Raw genomic sequence first — 13,565 nt, forward strand, 5'->3', positions numbered from 1 at the left:
TCTTGCGAGAGCACGGCTGCCTCGTTGCAGCACATTGAAGTTCCCTGAGCCATCCCTTGAGCCTGTTGAGCAATCGTGTTATTTTCTTCAATGAAATGTTCAGGAAGAAATGCGTTCATGAATAAAAGCATGACATTTCAACATCTGCATCTGGAAGGAAATGCAGCCTGGGTAGTCATCATTTGGTTGTGAAAGGCACACTCATTATTTAAATCATCTGTGCTGTACATGTTCAGAAAGGGCCCACTGGGCATGATTCAAGGCCTCTTGGAATAAAAAGGGGTTTCTAGATTCAGTGGGCTTTGGATTAGATGTTACATGGACAGAAGGAACTGAAAGTGAATTACCATTCTCTGAAGAGTTTGGGAATGCTGCACAGTGATTAGATTTTGGAGCTTCCAAAATAAAATTGCCACTGCTGAAGAGAGATGAAAGGTTTGTGGAATAAAGCCTTTAAGGACAGTTGTCAGTCTCAAAGTTGTGGATAGGTGACTGCAGTATAAGTTGAACCTGCTTTTTCAGAGTCTTCTAAGATGCACGGTGTATACTTTTTGATAGCCAAACACAAAGGAGAAGTTACTAAAGAGAAAGACGGATTGATTTCTAGCACAAGCATATCAAAGCATTGAGAGGGGAAGGATATTTAGTAATTAACAATAAAGAATCTGTGTCTTGCCCATTGGAATTTGTTAAGTACGCTGCAATTGGGAGCAAGGCTTAAAATGCTTTATTTGGTTCTATTTACTCCATCAGTATGTTTTCAGGGTAAGGATGAGCTTTACGCATCTTTGTCACATTATTTGATTTGCACTGCCCTCAGCTGGCACATTTGAGCTATGAGTCCAAGCACTAAGACACACCAAGTAGTCTCAGTGAAGGGAATCGTGCTGATTCCCGCCAGCTATGCTACCTGAGAACATGCACTGCGATATCTTCAAAGCAGGTGCATTTCTCTGAGCAGCCCTTGTTACCACAGCATGTGAATCCCATCCATTTTCATGCATTTTTTTCACCCTGTGAGTTCTGTTATTTGGGTGCTTCCCAAGGGAAGTGACAGCGTTCACCAAAGGTCCTGTAGGGATCCTGTGACATAGAAATTCCAAACCCCAGGGCTGTGACCGAAGCTTAAGCTTGGGAACATCTCTTTGGAGTGTTTTGTAGTACTACACATAAACACACTACACAACACAATGCTCTTTTCGTAGTGCTGATACACGTGATTTCCAATACTAAGTGTCCAGCAGCTGCAAAGCAAGAGATTTTGTTTAGTTAGGTAATAACAACCTAACAGCGATGAGGATGAGCATATCCTTCAAGGCAGAGTTTGATTTGTGCTGCACAAAAAGCACATGCACAACATCTAAGCAGTGCTACTTGCGTATCTTTAACAAATTTGTCCCTTTTATTTATAGCTATTGCTTTAGCCAATAATTAACTTCTGCTTAAAACATTTTAGGAGAAGCAGAGATTGAGAGCGATGATGATGATGACTATGATGATGATTGTAAAAAGTCGTCGATGGATGAAGTAAGGGCATGGATTTGTTTTATGGTGATGGGTCGGTTCCACCAGTTCTGGGTTGGCTTGTGTTACCAGGAGTGGGACTGCCATCTAGTGGAGGAACGAGGGCAGCACACTAGGAATTACCAACTTTCTGAAGCTGATTGTCATTCAGTTTGGAAGCACGATTGATTTTTTTTTTATTTTATTTTTATTTTTTTTAATTATTTTATTTTTAATTTAGAGAGGAATAAGACTTAACACCACAGCTGATATGTGTTAGAAAACTGCTTGTGGTATATTTATCATTTTTAGAGAAAAAAAAAGGATGTTGAAAATTTAGAGCTATATTTTTATTTGTCTTATAGTACTGGTAAACGTGCTTAGCACTGTGTGTGTAGCCCATGCCATCTGCATGGGTAATACAGCCCTTTCCCTAGAAGCCACATATAAAGAATGAATACAACAGCAGTTTAATTAAACATTTAAATTTTATAGCATATTTTCTTCATTAGTACGTGAAGCTTACAATGTGAGGCATTGATTTCACTAAGTCAGGATTAGTGAAAGGTACCATGGTTGACAGTAAACTGGGCTTTGGTGTTTGTGGCCCCTGATGGCCACCATGGAACTTAACAGACCAAAACTTCAGCCTTCCCTTCTCTGTCCTAGGGTACTGCTGGAAGTGAGGCTATGGCCACAGAAGAGATGTCTAACCTGGTGAACTACATTCAGCCTGTGAAGTTTGAGTCCTTTGAAGTATCAAAAAGTAAGTAAGCTAAGCATGAGTGGCATCTTATACTGAAAATTACCTAGCAAGTATTTGGAAGAAAGTTCTGGAGAAATAATGACTTGGCTTCCTCTCAATTAGATTCATGGACAGAGGTGTTTCCTTGGTATCCAGCCAGATAAATCCATATTTGTTTTGAAACCTGCATTAGTCTAAATATCAAGCTTCATCAACAGTAAACATGCTGACATTTCAAAAACATTTTAAAAAATGTTTTACTTAGATTGTCTTTGTTTTCCATACCTGAAGAGTAACTTAAGGAGTTTGAGAAAAGTGGTCATAAATATTCTGTCTGATGGAGCAAGCGCTTTATGTTTTCCCTGTGCTACTTTTATATAACATTCAGTGTAAGTAGAGTGTGCCCTTCCGCAAATGCGAATTCACTCTTTCCTGCTTCTGTGTGTTGTACAGAAAAAGCCATAACTTCATCCCCCATGGGCTTTTACAGAAGATGCCTTCCTAGGAATGCACTCTGTGGCATCCTCAGTAAACATTGCAGCATCTTTTCCTTTCTTGGTGCAGAACCCCCTACTGTTTGCCTGCCCTTTTTCACTTTGTTTTGACAGGTTGCAATATGCTCTTGGAGCTTTTTAGTTAAAGAAGCGTATAGCATTTTAATTTATTATGGATTTGTGGAGGCCTTAGCAGAGGACAGGTAATTGGTGCATAAGTGCATATCTGTACACAAGATTTTGCATTTACTCATCTTGAATAATAAACATACAAGAAGTTATCTGCCTGATTGTATGTTTTTGTGTATTTATACAGGCATACACATAAGCATTCACAAAATCATGCGGAGAGCTGTGCTTGTTCCCTACTGTAGTGTCCCTTGAATGTTCATAATCTCCATTAGCTCTAATGAGAGTTGCAAGTACACAGTGGGAAGGAGATATTCCTTCTGGAAAGGAAGCCATGTGAATCCTAGCAGGACAAGCTGATGCAGCTGTTGTAAAATTCTCTTGTGTGGATTTCTTCTGTTCACATGCCTGCACCTTTCCAAGTTTTGTGTTTTCTGAAGAACTGCTCATGTCCACATTTTTAACCCTAAGTCTTCATGTGACCTTTGATCAATCATACTGTTTCTGAGAACTCATAATATTGAAGGACTAATATATCTGGTGCTTGTGTCAAAAAAAAAATAAAATCATTATGAGGCAAATGTTGCCAGCTGGTCAAAGCATTGGCCACTATATCAAGACTTGTGGATTCTGGTCTTAGTCTTGGCCTGGAACCACTGATGAACCTTCATTAAATTCAGCAAAGATGAGCTGAATAAGGAAAGAAGATTAGTTTTTAATTTGATGCCTATCCAGTTTTTCACAGACTGCATTTTCGTTCACCTGCCACCTTTCTACAAAGTGTAATGCTCTGCACTTGTCTTGCATAAAGTTTCATCTTTCAGTTATAGCGTTTTTCTAATTCAGTATTTTCTAATTCATAATTCGGTTTGAATTGTGATCCTGGCCTCCATGATGTTAACAACATCTCACTGCTGTCATTTGTACATTGCAGAAGTACATTTTTTGGTCTCACATCGAGCTTGTTAACAGAAATACTGAATACAACTGGATCTGTAACAGTCCCCTGATTGCCCTCACTAGATAGGTTTCCCTCTCTGACAGCAAGTAATTGTAACTATTCCAAGGTATTATTGCAAGTTTTTCAGAGTTTTTAATGAGTTGTTTAGCCACTCTACAGTGACTTCCTCTTGATAAGACAGCACAGTGTAACATATCATGAGAGAGAAATGCCTCTCTGGGACAGTCTTTTCATCAAAGGACAGGTTTCTTAATCCTCTCCAGATACTACAAGGCAATAACTGCTCTTATTTAGGAGTTTGATTAAGCTGTGAACATCTAGTAACTGAGTCATTTAATAACTACCAGTTCTTGTTTTCTGCAGATGCACTACTTTAAGATAAAGCCGAGAGATACAGTAAACTACTACTACTACTAAAAAAAAAAAAAGTCTAGCACTTGTATTCTAAGTAGAACAAAAGAAATGCTCTTTTTCTTTCCTTGAGTATTTTTTTTCACACTTTATATAGCAGTCTTACATTGGTCAAATAACTGTGGAGGTAGAACACAACCAGTCTGTTTCCTCATAGGGCACACTTTAAAGTAAGTAACTGCTGAAGCAATGAGATAAAGTGGAACAGGACTGTCAAACAAAAAATAACTAATGTATTTCAGTGTCATTTCACGAGGTTTCATTTGATCTTTTTTATATAGGTTGCCATCAACTGAAACGTTTCTCTTGTGATACAAAGTGTTTATTAGGGGCTGCGAGAAAGCTTCCTTTCATAGCATGTTCCTGGGAATCAGTGATCATTCTTAAATGATTCGTAAGAAACTTCATGATTCAGTTTAAAAAAAAAAAAGCCATCATCAAAACATTCAGATGCATGAAAGCCTATTCAAAAACAAACTGATCTGTTATACAGGTGATAGCCTCATAGTCTACATTAGCACTGTATGTGTGCGTTGCTAGTGCTATCCCATTAGCAAGGGGAATCATCTCAGAGACGTTATAAGAAGCTGAGATGGGAAGTGAGCTGTCTGGAATTGAATCTAGAGAAAAAGAGAATATTGCTTGTTGGAAAGGAAGATGAGATGAGTGGTAGGAAAGCAGCCTTGAAGGAATGGCAGGAGTCTTTCACCTTTAGGAGACAACAGCTATAAATAATGGAAGTAGCATGTTGGTTGCTAATTAGAAATAGAGACTGCTACAAAGTATGAGTCCTGGTTCTCCTAGAGATAGAGAATAATTTCTGGAACAGCGTAGTCATCCTCTGACTCTTCAACATACAACGAGAACAGTTGCAACCGTCTAGTTCACAGATCACAAGTTGGCAGTACATTTTCTTCTTACATTGGCCCAAACAATCTAACTCCTTACATCTTTGGAGTCATTGTTTCCTTTTTGGCTTCCTCTAAGGAAAATGCCCACCTGTTTCGATCCTGCTTCTCTCTGCAAGACGAGTGCTTTTGTTCAGTTTTATCAGGCTCCTGCAGCTTCGCAGTTTGACTTCAAGGAGCCAGCCAGGCTGGCCTCCTGGCCATCCTTGGATTACTGTGGCACAATTCCTTCAAATACTGGATGAGGGCAAGCTTTTTTCTCTGATTTACTGTTTGCTTTCAATAAAGCAGTTAGGCTAGAGAGTTCATGTTTCACTACATGCTCTGTTTACCTCATTTCTAGAGAGAGCAGTGCTGATATATTTAATGGATGTGATCTCTCAGTGCTGTAGTCCCTTGTAGGCAATCTATGGAGCTGATTGTGCTGAAATGGGAAGCTGTTATTTTACAGGAATCCTTATTTCCAGTATAAAAGTTTAATAGAAAAAATATTGAAGCTTGAAGGGTCTTGACTTAGGCTGTGCTACAGCATATCACATGGGTACATTGAAAGGCTGTGCAAACATCAGGCAAAGGAGAGTAACAAGTGATACGCAAATGAATGTTTAGTCCCACCTAATTATACACTTAGCAGGAGCTTTTTGCCACTGTCAGGTCAGAAAGTCTGACCAAGTAAAGGAGTTTATTGATGCTTCAGACAAGACCAGGGTTAGGTCTGAAGGTTAGGCCTGAAGACCTGCTGGGACATAGGATTGTACCATCTGACATGATTAGGTAGCACTGTTTCCATGACTGTTAGAGACAGATGTGAGTTTACCCTGATGTACTGAAAATAACAAGGCACTATAGGCACAGATAGGATACTGCTTAGTTTAATCTGTTGTAGACAGTAGTTGTTTCAGCTTGAAATTGGCTCAAAGCCATTATGTCTGCCCACAAAAAATTTAGAGATCTGTCAATGCCCTCTGTTCCCCACAAAAGCTGGCTTAATACTTCTATGTCTCACCTGTGAGCTTTGGACAATACCTCTCAAATATATGAACATGGTATTTTGCAAGCAAACACGAGATATCTCTAACCTTGCGCTGACTTTCTGTTATCTGCAGCTGGTACAGTAAAAATCTCAGGCAATGCAAGTCCACTTAATTTGGGGCAGTGTTAGCGTGAGTTTGGATGGAACCCTTGATTGTGTACAGAGCGAGCTTGCCACTGTCAGGAAATGCCTGTGTGCATTAATCCTTTTAAGATTAAGGTGAAATGAGCTGGTGAACAGTAGATGAGATCAGGGGACTGAGACTAAACCAGTTGTTTGCAGCTCATGTATTGCATACAGTTTCATGCTCTAATATGTCACTGTTTTTCTCCTCCCTTTAAAATTTCAGAACGCAACAAAAGTTTTGAAATGTCTTCCTTTGTGGAAACCAAAGGGCTTGAGCAACTTACGAAGTCTCCCGTGGAATTTGTGGAGTATCCTTGACTTTCAGAAAGATGCTTTTTAGTCTTTCTATATCTGAGATCTGTTACAGGTCTTTATTGAAATTTGAAGACAGGAGCTGGGAAAATAGGGAACCCAAATGAAATTTGTAAACTTGACTGTCTTCCTGGATGAATTAATTGGGCTGAGTTCTGATGAGCTAATTTAAAAGCTGGCATGAGTCCTTGTGCTGTGGGCTAGGACTAGAGGGAATAGGTACAAACTACATATTGAAGACCTGATAATTTGTATTCTCAATGTTAAATTTATCATCCTGTATGAAGTGGTTTGAGTTATGGTGAGCAAATTGTCAAAATGTGGCTGACTTGCTTTTTCCAAAGTCATACAAGAAAGTTTTCTTTCCCATCATAACTCCAGTTCCAGGTGCACTGATTTCTATTGCCACCCAAAATTTATTCCCTTGTAATATTTAAAGAAAAGGAGGAATCTGTTTAGACCTCATGATGCTTCTCAATGTGTCTCATCATGGTTGCAGTTAAGAAAAAATGATCAAGATAAAATAGTGTCTTAAAGAAGATTAATGAAAAACAATTTCTACAGATAACCTGCAGCATGTTCTCATCTCTTAGATTTGTAGACTCAACTATAAGAAGTGCAAACTCATCACTTCTGTCTTTATGTAGAGGCCAATTCTCATTCTCATTCCAGAAGAACACTTACTTTTTAACTGAGAACTTCTCTCCCCACCAGAGGAACATTTGCTGTCTATGGCGAATTAGCCTCTAAAAATGCAGTCTTAAGAAAAATTCCAAATTAGGAACCATAATGATAAACGGAATTTTATGAATGCTGTATTTTTAAGCATATGTCTGTGCTATTTCCTTGCTTATTCTGAGTGCTCTGTACATGAACAGCACTTTTAATTACCCCATATTTATCATATCTACAAAATTGTGGATCTCTGGAAGCATTATGGTTGCAGAAATCTAATACAGACCCCACTCCCATTCTGTAAAGATCATCTGCATTTAAATACTGCAAATGTGCAGCCTCTCTGCAAAGTCATTTTTGTCACATGTATTAAATCTTAACTACCCAACATTTAGATACAACAAAATGCAGCTAAGCCGAATTTACCCAAAGGGAACGCGTGTAGATTCTTCAAACTACATGCCGCAAGTCTTTTGGAATGCTGGCTGCCAAATGGTTGCTCTTAACTTCCAAACAGTAGGTAAGTTGTGCTCGTCTCCTAATTTTGTACTTCTCTTGTAGAGTTTCTGACTGGTAAGTAAAAAAGGCTTTATTCATCAAAAGATGTCCAGTGATTGAACTATGAGGCTGTTCATTAACATTTTAAACACAGTTTATTTTTTTAATTAGGAATATTGGTAATTGACATAATATTGGTAATTAACAGGTAATTAACAGCTAGTATAACATGCAGACCTAGTGGTCTCCATAATGTCGTCATTTGTAAGTGGTTATCATTAAGCAGCATTTGAGAATGAGCAGTGATTTTTTTCATGTCTTGCTAAGTCTCAGTGTATCAAGACATGAGGGACTTGACAGCAAATTCCACTTTAAAAGTGTGTTTTAGAAACAAAAACATTTAGGCTCCTAGATACACAAGTCACTTTTGAAATAGGTTTTGCTTTTTTCAGAGTTTACATCTGTTCTGAGAAAGCAAAAGTCCACACAGCCTAGAAGTCCACAGAGTAATAACAACATCTCTAATTTCAACTAAGCATCAGGCACCTGGTATCATATATTAGGAGTTTGAAACATTGTCCTCTTAATGGGTTGAATACAACAGTGCAATCAGTACAACGCTGAGGTACTCAATACCCAAGTGTTAACACTCCTTTTAAAATTTGAAAATGTTATTTGTTGAGTAATTTCTGAAAGACACTTTATGTGTGTGATTTCTTTGTGGAAAGAGCCCAAGAGGATGGCTGCAATCACATCTGAAACTTTTGTTGACAAGAAGCACTGTGCCATAAAAAGCTGTTTACATTATAGTTTGAAATTACAATAAATAATATTATTTTATTGTTTTTTCTAAATTGTTAGAAAAATCTAGGAATTAATTTTTATCGATACTTTTAATACCTAGATTTGTCTATGCAAATAAACATGGGAATGTATGAGTACAATGGCAAAAGCGGATACAGGTTAAAGCCAGAATTCATGAGAAGACCAGACAAACACTTTGATCCATTTACTGAAGGTATAGTGGATGGAATAGTAGCTAACACCTTGTCTGTCAAGGTACGTATACATACTGGTAAAAATATTCATATGACAATGTCAGTGCATAGGTGTATTTCTGTTCTGCAGAGGACTAGCAAATGACCACAGTAATTCAAGACAATAAAATACATTTCGTTTCATAGAGTAATATTTAATTTTTAAATTGCAGAGGATCTTCTGCCTCATATTTCATTTTGTAGGTTAAATAAATGTACTTTTATTATATATTTTATTTTTCAAGCAAGTGATTGGGTAGTTAATGAATGTAAGAATAACATGGCTGTGTTCTTAGTAACAAAGGGCTGATTTTAAAGCACAGTTACAAAGTGGTCAGTTGCACTGGAATAGGTAGAACAGCACACTGTTTAGTATAAATTTTCTAGTTCTAGTTCACTATAAATTCTCCAGCAAATCTGTGGAACCGTAAATGTCAGCTGCAAGTCATTGCCAGCTTGCTTTTCTTTGTTCCTTTTTTAAGGACCTCTAACAAAGTTCAAGGACTGCCAGGAGTCTGCAAATTGAAAACTACTTATATGAATGTTTAGAGGGATAGATTGCATTGGCTATGACACAGATTTATGCTCAGTATATCTCTAGTTATAAAAGCATAAACTTTCTGAAATCCCATTCTGCCTTTAATGGACTTGTCCATTAGAACAGTGTCTGTATTATAGAATCCACCTGCAAAATATCCTTCTGTTTTCATTGAGGGAAAACAAGTATTTCCTCTCAGGAGCAGATCAGAGTGCTACGAATGAAGTAATAATCTGAAAACGTGGGGGGGAAGACAACTGCGTGGGAATGACCTTTCATGGTGACCTGTAATCATGGAAGTTCCTCTTGTGGGTTAAAAGGCACATACTTCTGCAATTTTATGAAATGGAGGTGGAAGTCATTCACCAGTTATTAGGAGATACACAGCATTTTTAACAGGAATGAGCAACCTGGAATCACAAGTCAACTGTCAGAAGGCAGCCACATCTGCCTGCTCAGCGAAGACTCTGCTAGGTATAATGGCAATGCCCATACATGATCCAGCTGAGAACAGAATTAGACTTGGTTCAGGCAAACCTGAATTTGTTAAGGTGCAGTGGCACTGCTGTATAATCCTGTGCATCTTCAGTTTTCTGAATGAATTGCAGGTCTTTCATATTTTAAAGCTGGGAGTTGTGTTTCCTGTTAAGAACTAGAAAAGAAAAATAGAAAATAAACTATGAAAAGCCTTTATTAGAATACCAACTTTTTAACTTTTTTTTTTTCCTGCCAGTAAAAGTCATATGTAGTTGCTCTTTTTTTCCAGCATTATCTTTTGAACCTGTTGTTGAAACTGGATAGAAACTAGAGATCTCAGGGATAGCATGTTGTGGAAATAGGCAATCAGATTGAGGAATGAGATCCAAATGAGTATTCCTGCTGAGCTAGGGGCAGCAGCATGATGTCAGCCACATTATTGCTCATAGGGGAATTCAGGGTCACAGGGCCACAGGAAATCAGACCTCCGAGTTGTTTTTCTGTGCCTGCAATATTAAATGGTGGGGTTTTGTTTATTGTTTTTTGATGTTTTGTGGTTTTCTTAGTTGTTGTTTCTTCTTTGAAAATGCATTCTATCTGATCATTAATGAGAATTATCCACCTGCTACTCAGCTACTCATTCCCTAATCCACTAAAGCTGTCTCTAGTGATCCCTCTTTTGTTTGGTTTTAGATTATTTCAGGTCAGTTTCTTTCTGATAAAAAAGTGGGTACCTATGTTGAAGTTGACATGTTTGGCCTGCCTGTGGATACCAGAAGAAAAGCTTTAAAGACCAAGACCTCTCAAGGCAATGCAGTTAATCCTGTCTGGGAAGAGGAAACCATAGTATTTAAGAAGGTTGGTGTAACACTTGTTTCTTGAACCTTCACAGTGTTTGATTCATCATTGTTCAATAGGGTAATTCTGTGTTTTACTGAAAATTTGCATTTGTAAGAAAAGATAAACGGATGCTGAATAGTTACTACTTCAACTATTTGTCATTAACTATTTCTGGTATAATTTTGCTACTATAGCCATGCCCAGCCACTACTGAAATAAAGTAGTTTCAAGTCATGTTGGTTGTATAACTAGAATGCAGCAAGAAAGAGCAAATATTACAATAGACACATCTGCGTAGTATGGTGCAGTGCCATGCTATAAATGAGAAAGTGCAGAACTCAGAAGCAGTTTAGCTGAATTGTCTCGGCTGAACAGCCCTGCTGGAAAGCAGATCCTGTTAACCTCCGAGCATGATGATGTGAGTACAGCTGTAACAAGCTGGCTCTCCAAACTAGCTCATTCAAAGCAGTTTTATCTCTGCTTAATTCTACAGTGTGCAATATAAATATAAGGTAGGTTATGAATCTGCATAAATCCCAGTTTACCTGAAATGAGACATAGGAGTAGAAAATACTGAGCATCTGTAGGATTATCTAGAATATATAGAATATTTTATTCTGCTTCACAATATCCTTGAAGCCAGTTGTCTATATCTCTGCTACTATCTGGATTATGTTTATTGGACTGTGAGGTTAATTGGTTCCTAAATCCAGGTATTTGAAAAAAAAAATATTTTTAATATCTCTAGGCAAATGCACAGTTCACTGAGATGTTTGTACAGTTGGTGCTTGCAGCCATGCTTTCTAGGGAGTACAGCCCTTTTCCCTGAATATTTTGCTTTCTGAATAACTTTCCTTTGGCAGCCTGCCAAAGCTTAAGTTTGGAAACATCAGTAGGATTTTTCTTCTGTAATGAACTTCTAATTAGTGTACTTCATTTCTCTATTTAGTTACAATCGTGCCTGCCTTCCTCTATGCTCAGAGAAGCATAGATTACTATTTTTAGTAATGTTGAAAATAAATTATAGAGACTTTTTTTTTTTTGATTGTTGCTTTTGTTTTTCTTTCATTGTCATGTAAATTTGAGAGTGACATGTTGTGGAAAAAATACTTGTCTGCACCCAGGTTCAAAATATGTATATTTATATGCATATTTGCCTACAAGAAAATTAGATAAATTATACTACCTTTCTTTTTTTTTTTTTGAAATAATATTAAAAATTCAAATCTTAGTAGGGTAGTTTATTAGCCATTTTCAATTTCTTGTTTTCTTTTTTCACCGTTTGGTCTTCTTTCTTACATAGTGCCAAGAAAGCATCCAATGCTAGTAAACATCCCACCCGATTAAACCTCTGTAGCCTGGCCAGTGAGTGGGCTGCAGCACTGGAAAAAATTTACTGGAGTTGACGTGGTTCATGCAATTCAGACATTCACGCTCCGGAAAACATGTTGAGTTGCTTATTAGGTTTTCAACACTAATAAGCATTACCAGTGGCTTTTCTCAGAAATAAGTATCCCATTGGCACAGACACAAAGGGAAAAAAAGAACCAAAACAAACAAAAAAAAAAAAAGTAAGGCTGAGTAATAAGCAGTAAACAGAACGGCATTCAAGTGCTGTAAGAGTTGAGCTAAGTCCCTTGTGCGATACGGAAATTGCTGGGTTGAACATACTATACTCATTTTCCACCTCAGGTTTCTTAAAAGAAATATGTTTGTATGAGAGTTATTTTGATGCATAGGTACATACCCCCTGATCTCTTGTATGGTAAGACCTTTCTGTGGATATGTAGCTGTTACTGTCTGGTAGGTTGAACTTTGTCTGCTGTATGTCTGCTGTGTCTGAAAGGAGCTGTTTCATTCATAGCAGAAAGTTAATAATGTAGAAATATTTCCTTCTAGGTTGTTTTACCTTCCCTCGCATGTTTGAGGCTAGCAGTGTATGAGGAAGGAGGGAAATTTATTGGCCACCGGATATTACCCGTCTCAGCAATTCGACCAGGTAAACCTTTTTCTCCATTGAGACAGACAACGTGTAGTGAAAATAAACAGCAAATGCAAATCCTGACCACTGTAAATCAGCAGCAAGCCTGCAAATGTATAGCGACTGGGGATTTGAATAATATATCTTAACTTTGAAAAGGAAAATACCATATCTCAGCAGAAATGTAAATTTCTAGCGAACCAGGAAAACCACTAGCATTAAGTGTCGAGAGACATGGCTGGCACTTGCTGGTCTTCAGTAGATCAACTGCATATTCACACAGTTATGCTAAAACATGCAGTTGTACACTTCTTGTACAGAGAGCAAAGAGGATAGCAGCAACCAATTTTGATGTCATCTTTTTGAGAATGGATATGGCTGGGAATTAGAGCAAAACATGCACCTCTAGCCTAATTTTTACATACATACATCAAGTGACCTGTTTGCAAGCTGTTGTAGATCTACAAAACCTTTAAATCAGCCCGAAATGACTTGAATATTTATTGCAGATTTTTTAGAAAACATATTATTATTGCATATTAGTCCACTTAACTGGAAATCTTCTTGTATGACAAGAGGAACCTAAATTAGGGGCCATAAACATGCTCCTAGCTTCACTCACAGTTTAAGAGCACAAAACTCACATCCCTGTATCTAGCAGTTGTTCTTGTTATTTCTGGAGACCTGAGCTAAGGTGCTGTCTAAATCAGTCCCTTCGCTTACTGTCTCACCAGTCCCTTAGCTGGTGTGGGTCATGTGGCTTCACTGTGAGCACAGACAAGCTAGATGAAGGTGACTGCTGGGCATCCGTTGCTCCAGGATTTCCTCAGCAGTTGTTGTTTCTCCTTCCCATCTCCCTCTCTCCTCTCTCCAGTCTGTTAGCCCCACATCTCCTGG

The 13,565-nt window shown here is 38.0% G+C and overlaps 1 protein-coding gene across 11 annotated transcripts in view; it reads left to right on the plus strand.

Moving 5' to 3' along the window:
• PLCB1 (phospholipase C beta 1) overlaps nt 1-13,565 on the plus strand; it is a 376,029-nt gene that overhangs the window by 278,528 nt on the left and 83,936 nt on the right. For all 11 annotated transcript variants that reach the window (XM_027455554.3, XM_027455555.3, XM_027455561.3 and 8 more), the window contains 7 exons: nt 1,457-1,527; nt 2,173-2,269; nt 6,534-6,618; nt 7,693-7,817; nt 8,700-8,854; nt 10,541-10,705; nt 12,587-12,686. In XM_027455554.3, coding sequence (XP_027311355.1) covers nt 1,457-1,527; nt 2,173-2,269; nt 6,534-6,618; nt 7,693-7,817; nt 8,700-8,854; nt 10,541-10,705; nt 12,587-12,686 — 798 coding nt within the window. The remainder of the gene's footprint in view (nt 1-1,456; nt 1,528-2,172; nt 2,270-6,533; nt 6,619-7,692; nt 7,818-8,699; nt 8,855-10,540; nt 10,706-12,586; nt 12,687-13,565) is intronic.

The sequence above is a fragment of the Anas platyrhynchos genome, chromosome 3 (assembly GCF_047663525.1).
Source record: "Anas platyrhynchos isolate ZD024472 breed Pekin duck chromosome 3, IASCAAS_PekinDuck_T2T, whole genome shotgun sequence".
Taxonomy (NCBI): Eukaryota; Metazoa; Chordata; class Aves; order Anseriformes; family Anatidae; genus Anas; species Anas platyrhynchos.